General features: G+C 34.9%; 1 protein-coding gene across 1 annotated transcript; it reads right to left on the bottom strand.

Annotated features, from left to right (window-relative positions):
* Nucleotides 1-5,883: 5,883 nt before the first annotated feature.
* LOC106131153 (uncharacterized) lies at nt 5,884-7,545 on the bottom strand. The gene is made up of 2 exons (XM_013330151.2): nt 7,288-7,545; nt 5,884-6,829 (listed from the first exon to the last, which is right to left on the bottom strand). The coding sequence occupies exons 1-2, from the start codon at nt 7,317-7,319 to the stop codon at nt 6,298-6,300; spliced, it is 564 nt and encodes a 187-aa protein (XP_013185605.2). The 5' UTR covers nt 7,320-7,545; the 3' UTR covers nt 5,884-6,297.
* Between the last annotated feature and the right edge of the window lie 1,859 nt (nt 7,546-9,404).

The following is a 9,404-nucleotide window of genomic DNA, read 5'->3' as shown; positions in this document are numbered from 1 at the left end:
TTAAGACCGCATGCAAAAGATGTGAATACTTCGCAGCAGTACCCTTATATCTGTCTTCCTTAAATGGCATGCCACTGAAATATTTTAGGAACATCGGCATTATGAGGCCATTACCTTGAGAGTTGAAACAAATTGTATTATAACGTAAAGAATGCGTAACAAATGGGGCGGAAAGGGAAGGCTTAGCAGTTCATAGTTAGAGCCGACCTTGGATTTACTGTTCACGAAATTATGCCCTTTATGTATCTATGGGTGTGCCAATAATGATAATTCACTCGAAAATTTCCCAAAGAAAATGATTCTTCAAGACCGTCTGAAATGTTACTTTTGGTGGGGATTTTTCATTTGTGCCAAGAGCTTTAGCTTAGCTGGATAGCTTTTTTTATCGCACTTGTAAGTGGCCAGCAGTGGTGTCAGTTTTTTTCAGGACACCTAGGCACTGACATAGCGTTATGACTGTCATCTAGTACTGACAGCCGGCGACGGCAACTTACCTTCCGAAGGACAGAGAGGAATTCGATAAAATGTACGTCACTTGCCGCGTTCAGCTGGTTAGAATTGGGATTGAGATAAATTCCGTACTAGCTGCGCCTTGTGGATTCGTTCCCGTGTGTATTTTGGGATAAAAATATTATGTTACTCGTATTTCTCGGTTCCAAATATTATCAGAATCCACATCCACATAAACTCAACACATATATAATACAAAATCTTTACAATGTTATTTCAGGTTATATTCTATCCGTAAATATGCTAAATTTCAACAAAATCCGTTAAGTAGTTTTGTGTAAAAGAGTAATAAACACACACACACATCTACACATCCTTACAAACTTTCGCATTTATAATATTCGTAGGATATAAGAAGAGTTTTAAGACAATTTAGAATATAAGTTATATTAGCTTAAGATAAGAGAATTAGAATTAGAAGGTCTCACTTCAGCGAGATTCAACTCCAACTTTGCGGTTTTCCTGCCCCCGTCTATGAAACACGCCCTTAGAATTTGGGCAACGCGCCGATGAGTAATGAATACTAATCGGTGACGTGACCTGTCTTCGAAAAAAGGGTCGATTCAATTGAAAAGGTCAATAAATGTCTTAATGCTGGCGTTATCACTTTTGTGGTGAGTGTCTCTGTAAAATAGTAAAATTATCTTGTAGCCATAGCAAGCATAGGCACATTTAGTTAGAAAAATTACCCCTCCGGGAAAGAGGCGTGATTTTATGTATATATGTATGTATTATTCTTTCAAATATGTATTTTGCCAAAAGTGGCATTAAACTTCTTTTGTAAATAAACATAAGAGTCGGGAGTATGAAATGTGCGATTATATTGCGGTAAGTTTCGTCTCGTCACCATGAAATTATGAACGAGAATTTCAGTTTTTAGGGTTCCTTGGAAATATAATAAAATAATATCATTCAACTCTCTTTCCACAAAGTAGGACGTGATTATGACGTCCTACTTTGTGGAAAGAGAGTTGAATGAATAATCTATTAAATTTTTTTATTAAGGAGGTTTTATATATTAATTTTTTGTATTTATTTAAATTAGGTAGTTCGTGTTTAAAAAGGATTATTATATTGTTTTAACACCTGTTAATCGAAAATCTCAGAGAGTTGAAAAAAAAAACTAGTAAATATTTTAATATAGAGCTAATTTTTAAAATGTCTTCAATAAATGAAATGTTAAATGGTGGTTATACATACTTACTTACCACTTATACGTAAACGATTGCACGAACTAAATAAGTACTATAATTAAAAATAAGTGTGCGGAACATTCATGCCACGAGTTACTCTCATACTTTTCAGTTTTCTTAAAAGCATCGCTCTTGATGCGATTTTTCAACTTCTTCGCTCCACTCCACTGCTTTTAGCAATGGAGGTAGGTTACGTACAACCTTACTCAATAAAATGCTCTCGCACAGGAGGACCTCTTATCTCGGTAACGGAAGTTAATTTTAGAAAGAATTTGTATATTTTTAACATACCATGTGATTCTCGTCGCTTTATTATAGGACCACTCTATCGCTTACCAATAAAAATTAAAACAAGTGATTTTAATCGATTAGAACTTGAATAACTTACTTAAAAATAGCTACTTTAAAAAATCTCGCTTCATATTTTTTACCATGGATGTAGGAAATGCATAAAATCGATTTGGAGTTGTGTTTTGAAATATGGACGTGGTTTTATGTATGTATGTATGTAATAACTTCTGATGCAAATAAAGAAGGAGAGAGATGAAATTGGGGATTATCTAGCGATAGATCAGCTCAGAGTATGCAATGTTTTAATGGCACTAACTATAAACGGCCGATATCTTCTTCATAATCCAACAAAATCATCGAAAGGTGTTGTAATCGTAACACTAAATCAACATAAGTTTAATCCCCTGTTGGAACAAGTAATAAGGAAAGCGATAAACAATTTGCGGGTTTGGCTCGCCGCCTGCTCGACTGGTTTGGAGCTGATCCAAAGTGCCTTTACCCAGTGTAAATCGGAACATGTGTTTATTGATATTTATTCGATCCAAATCGTTGCGTGTCCTCCAAGTTATACTTTGTCCGGTCCTTGTCTAATTCAAAGATGATTAGCACAAATATCATTCTTCGCCGCATCAACCACGATTGATCTGGCCTGCCCCTTCTACTTGGACCAGGCGGAGGTGGTTTAACCAGGTATTTGTTCCCCAGACGGGCTGCAGGCTTCCGCAAGACTTTGCCGTACCAGCGGAGGCGGCATTTTTCATTTTTGTCTGATGTGTCAAAAATTCGGCTTAAATAAAAAATCTTCCGAACAATCGTAAAAAATCCGTTCAATTCTCAAAGCGTACGAATAATGAGACGTCGGCGCAGTACTTCTCTCTGCTCCAGTAAAATCAACGCTCTTTTCGATATTGTGAACTCGACGAAGTGTACAATTCCGCGGCAATACCTCCGGTTCGGAATTTAAAATTTAACGGTGGCGAAAGGAGATAAGGACTTTTGTAAAGGCGAAAAATGGAACAACAAATTCGAACATTCCATTTGAAATTCAAATTTTATCTGATTTGTATTCCTATGTATTTGATTGGTTAAAAAATGATACAAGCGATGACTCTTGATGATGATGATGATGTTCTTATTTTGAAAATCGTTTTTCTTTGCCCGTGATAATACAAAACCCGTAAAACAGCGCACTTTTTTTATAAAATCCTGTTAGCACCGTTTGTCGGTACCAATTTAGTTGAGCTAGAACTTTGTGCAAAGCGCGAGCTTAACTAAAATGGAAAACAGTGAAAAATGTTTTGTGTCGAGCGCAATAATCCGACAGTCAAACATTGGGATCATCATACTCTATGATTGAAACAATCAACTTACTTAAATGGTTGTATTTCAATATAATGTTTAAAAAATATTTGTCTTCCAGAATTATATTGAATCCACTGCATTTAGAGATACTACATAAAAGCACGCCTCTTTACCATAGCGGTAGACAGAGATTACATGTAGGTATACTTCTTTCGCTTCATCCACATTCGTTATTCACTTTATGCAAAGTACTTGCTAGGAAGTCCGATTTGATCGTGTACTCTGGTGTTATTAAGTATAAATAATTAATTGATTCGGTATTTAAATAACTTATTTTTTCTTTATTAAAAGACATACGTAAATATATAAATATATAATATATAAATTCTACAAGATTCCGATAAAAACCGCAAGGGGTTTGTGCACAGAGGTAATATCGTTAGCAATAACAGTATCTGTATTAACTGGTTACAGCTACCATATCAGGCCGTTGTATATAAACAAGTTTAGAACTACATAAGTAATAACTCAACGAAAAAAGTACTAAATAAATTTAAAAGAAAATAAAAACGAAACCGTCTTGTATTGATCACACATTCTATGAAACTGAGACAAAAACAAAAAAATCTGAGAAAAGAAGTGAATTCTGCCATCGTATGTAGCATGATACGCGCGATGCTGTTTTTATCGCGCGAAAATCTTCCACTGTTTCGCTTTTTAATTATGACGTGAACCGGCATCGAGCGATCCATGCTACAGGTGGTATTAGTATCAGTTCCGTGTATATTACTGATCCTAATAGTAAAAAAAGTTTTTTAAAATATTTTTTAGAAAAACTAAAGCGACACACCATTATAATTTCAAAGCAAGGGTTGTCACAACATGGTTCGTAATGTCCGTATCTTTTGCCACATTACTCAGCGAAGTAACCTTCATGCGACCCTCGGTCCTCTGGGGATATGTTCACGTTATGAGTTTTCCGCAGTGTCACACGTGTAAATGTTTCTACGGAGTCACATATTGTATGTCAGAACACGTTAAAATGTTTTGTGAAAGTTGATTGCGGCGTGATGTATCGGTTTTGATTAGTTACGCGAAATTTCATGAAGAATGGTTTAGAAAATGACGCGAGAAGAGGTAACAAACAAATTTACTTTCGCATTTGTAATATTAGTTGGGATATACATATTTATTCATGCGGTTTCGAAAACTGCTCTAAAGATTTTGTTGATTATGTAAATAGGTACACACAGGGGCAAGACATTTACCTAGCTCTAAGATAATTTCGGCGCCGCCCGCGGAACTGTTGGTTAATAGTCAGCGTGCTTGCCCATCACGTTGGCGTTCCAGGTTATATTCTCAGCTATATATACAGTATTTGTTCTGTTCGGAAAAATATATACATTTTGTGTGCATTGCCTAAAAACAAAATACATTTTTGTAGTTTTCCTGATGTCATCTGAAAACAACACCGCTCTACTTTGTTCTCATAGGTTTGTGTAACAGGAATAATAGATTAGAATTCTAATAAGTACGACTACAGAAATTTCATAGTACAGTCATCATCCTCTTCTCGTTGGCGATCGCATCTTCCCACATCTCTCTCGACGGAAGTCCGTTTTCTCAATGACCATGATCCTGGAATGTTTAAGTTAGGTTATTACACGAAGTAATTCCAGTATGACGTCCTGAACCTATGCGGATTTTTGGGAGAACTTAAACCATTTGGATCACGGTTATAATTAGCCAAGGGGAAGGCATAAGGTGACAGAAAATACACGTACAAATAACCTCCATATAATATGTAAGCTGCATCGATCACGGGTGTCAATCCTTCTTCATTCCGGGCAACTTCCATACAGGAATTCGACGTCACTACAGAACAGAGATATGAAATGGAATAGATAGGTACAGTAGGTGTGTCAAATCGTGTGGCAATGGGTGAATAACAAACTTTTTACTATACATTTTATTTGACACTATATTGAACGTTGACAACCGAAGTATATATAAAAATGTGTATTATGCCACATTGAGATGGATCAGTTTTAGACGATAAAGTTTGGGCTAAATAAAGATTAAAGAAAACACTGCCGTTTTTCGTGGTTAACGAACTACTAGGGTAGCTAACAAACCAGTTTACGAAACCGAGTCAAATTGTGACATTTAAAATGAATGCTGTAAATCGAAATATAAATAAAATTATATCATTTTTATATCGAAATAAGAACTCAGCAAAAAAATCACGATATGCTGGGTTTTTATAGATATTAGTTCTAGCTGTATCTATTTCGTTCTACACCTATGGATTGGAATCTTACAGCGTCACCCGCCTTTCCTGAGAACTATTCTATTTACGACGGACTGAATTTTTTTGCTGTGAATGAGCACATATCGCTCATTTGGTAGAACATTGACGGAATTGCATTTTATTAAATTTTACAGGAAAGCAAGTTTAAAGTTTGTGGAGCCATATCACCTTGATTATACAAGTTTAGCCAAGTATTTTATTCTTAAACTGTAGTTAGGTTGATATACTTATATATTCCGTATTTTTTTCGTCAAAAAAACATAATTTTAGGGTCTATATAGTCAACTATAACATAAGATACCTACAATTCCGTCATTGTATCCCTAAGGCTTAGTAAATTCTGCAGCGTGGCCATGAATATTGTTATGCATTTATGACAAAATAAAACAACGCTTTATCAAAATCTTGAAGAAAACTTATTTATTTAAGAAGAAAACACTAATCAGTCTTTTTGTAGTAGGTAGTTTAAACTTGAGCTTTTACTTACTTACTAATTAAACTTTGAGAATCATTAAATCTTATGTACTTACTAAACAATAAGAAATGGTAGTTAAATCACAGCTCAGTAGCTTATTATAACTTGTAATGTTAAACATTTTTATCACTTTTATAATACCTACTAGGTAACTTATGCATTGAAAATACTCTCATAAAAAGAAGAATAGTATCCAGGTATAATATTTTTTTGAATCAATTCTCGTAAATCGTTTTTTTTTTTATAGCAATAGGTATCTTACTACGGTAAGCGGGTTTTAAACTTATATTTTGAATTTCTTTTGTTGGACTCTTGGATCTCGCTCTCACAATTTTTGTTTCCACTTCTATCCAGTCTTCATCATATCCATTTTTGTATTTGTAAATTTCGCCATCCTTTTGAAATTGAATTAATTTTATATCATTCGTTTTAATTGTATTTCCTTGAATGTCTTTTGTAGTATTCAGTCCAATTTCTTCAGTCAAGTTTTTAAGATCGTAGAAATCATCGTAATTCATTTCTTTCACTTTAAACGGATTTCCTATTTTCTTTGCAGACCTAATAATCTGAAGGTATTGTTCGGGCACATAGATTGGTCCAGACTTCTTTGCCCTTTTAATAGCCTTTTCGATGATTGAGTGAGCAGTATCTCCCTCATTTTGGGTATGTCCTCGAATTAAGAATTTATGAGTAATTGTGTTAATTCGTAAACTCTTGACAGCATATAAATACATCGAAAAAATGAATCTGGAAAAGTAAAAGTGAAATTCAGTTTACAATTAGGTATTTAATTGTTGAATCTCTGAATGGGTAGTAATAAATAATACAAATAGTAGAAAGTATTTAACCAACCTGTTTTTTTGTTGTCCTCCACAATTGTCAGTATAAAATACAACGTCAGAATTAGGATAATTTTCGGATATATTTTGTAAGAATTTGTACACGCAGGATCCAATCTCAGTTGATCATAATATTTCTTTCTCAGTTACATAGATAGTAATGTTTTTCAATTAAAATAACTCATTAGGTACTTACGTAATTCGATTAAAATATTTTTTGGAGCAATAACGACTTTACTGCCAAAAATTATAAAATTTCGTCTTTATTTCCGCCAAACACACACAAAATTTGGGACAACATCGACGTACTTACATCAATACCGTCATTGTTGACCCAGAGGAAAGAAAAAAAGATGTCATTATTACCTTTCCGTCGATGTAGCACCAAAACACGTCATCACTTCACGGAGCCCCCCGCGCAACTGACCGTTACGGCGATGTTGCCGCGAAATCTTTACGAAAGTTCACTAAAGAACATTGACGATCACGCCATCTCGCGAAAAATAGTCGGAAACTGATTTCTGTCTTTGTTTCTCCAAACGTATTTACCACTTACGAGCCGTTTGTCATACTTAACTCAATTTTGAAAAAAAGTGCAATTCCGTCAATGTTCCACCAAATGAGCGATATTTGTTACAGTAAAAGGTCACGCTGTTTTCTATTTTAAGACTAGTACAGTGTAACTGTATCGAAAAGGTGAAATCTTGCATATATAAGTAAGTATATACATACATATGGTCACGTCTATATCCCTTGCGGGGTAGACAGAGCCAACAGTCTTGGAAAGACTGAATGGCCACGTTCAGCTATTTGGTTTAATGATAGAATTGAGATTCAAATATATTATATTTTATTCTTTTTTGTATTGGTGCCGGGAACCACACGGCACAGTAAGTAATAAATATACATATATTTACAGTGTTAGACGACAAGTATAAACATATATTTACAGTGTTAGACGACAAGTTACTCGTATAAAAAAAGTAGTTGTATTACAAATTTAGCATCTTTCCTTTTTTAGCGTTAAGTACTTCCATATTTTATGCGGTGACGACAGGGTGCGAATAAGTTGAAGTTGAAACCAGGGTGACCAAGATTTCACCCCAGAAACCTATCAAAATGATATTACCAGCCCACATGCTGTTCTTAACAAGTTGCCATATTTTGTCAAGGATTTTGTCGCCTTCCCTATTATTGTTTACTCTCTTTTTTAACCCCAGACGGAAAAAGAGAGGTGTTATAAGTTTGACGTGTCTGTCTGTTTTACAGATTATATTCTGTCAAATTTCTCTACAGTAAATAGTATAGAGGACCTTTATTGTAATATTTACCAAAAATATACTTTTATTGCCTATTTATCATAAACATATGAGACCTTTTGTGGAACAGCTGCACATAATATGGCATAAACTGGAACTATAATTCTAAAAAACATATAACCCAAATTACTTTCTCCTTAGCATATGCGGTTCTGGAAAACGCGACAAAAATGTTTGATTCCCCAAGTTTAAGACAATTTTCAGAAGTGTGTCTTGTGGTTCCCGACACTCTCGAACACATACTCCGTTAGACCACTTTCCCGTGGTTAAAACTGTCTAATCACCATTCTTCTGGTGTTATTCCCGGTTGTGTCCTCACTTGCAAAATGCATTATACGGTTTTAATTAAGGTACCTTAATCGATGACTTAACCCGACGCTCCTACGAAAAATACCATTTATTTCTGTTCCTACGGGAATTTTAGAGGTTCTTTCCTTAGCAAATATCTTCATTATAGTAACTGTGCATGCTAAATTTCAGTCCAGTGTAGTTATGTATGTAGGCTGTGCGATGATAGATCAGGTAGTCAGTCGCCTTTACGTTTTTATACAGGGTGTCTAAATCGCGTAACATATTAAAGGACATATAAAATCATGAACAAATACCGAGAGCGGGGGCCATATGTAACGCGAATAACCAGACACCCTGTATAGGTAATATTATGTAACTTACCAATTCTAGGAATGTGGTACATGGCATGCGATAGTACATAAGTAAAAGTAACACACCGAGCGTAGTTTATTGGACCACAAAACCAAAGATCAAGAAAAAGGGTTCACATAAAAATAAAAGTGATTCCGTTCGGCAAATCCAGCGTGGGAATAAACAATTTTCTTAAGGGTTTATGGGGGTTAATCCCAATTCACTGTCCCGACCATTCGATAACTATATCTCTCACGATATGTTTCTGATATTAGGCCTGTACATATGTTTAATCTGTTATGTGTTTACAATACATTTAGATTCTTGTACCTGTATCAAATAGCAGGTGCCCATCATCGGCGCGACTTGTGCTTACAATAATCATGAAAACCGAATCTTGGAAAAATTATAGCCCACAGAATGCTTAAGCACATAATAAAAAAAATATATTTAGATCAATAAAATGATATAAATATTTTATATTCTACTAGCTTTCCGCCCGCGGCTTCGCCCACGTGTAAT

This window comes from Amyelois transitella, chromosome 8, assembly GCF_032362555.1.
Source record: "Amyelois transitella isolate CPQ chromosome 8, ilAmyTran1.1, whole genome shotgun sequence".
Taxonomy (NCBI): domain Eukaryota; kingdom Metazoa; phylum Arthropoda; class Insecta; order Lepidoptera; family Pyralidae; genus Amyelois; species Amyelois transitella.
This window is presented reverse-complemented; position numbering and strand designations above follow the sequence as displayed.

Excerpts from the sequence above, each read along its gene's own strand:
- LOC106131153 (XM_013330151.2), bottom strand. The coding sequence starts at position 7,319 with ATGACGTGTTTTGGTGCTACATCGACGGAAAG. Across the intron at positions 6,830-7,287 it reads GGTGCTACATCGACGGAAAG|ATTCATTTTTTCGATGTATT; the intron begins GTAATAATGACA and ends TTACTTTTCCAG.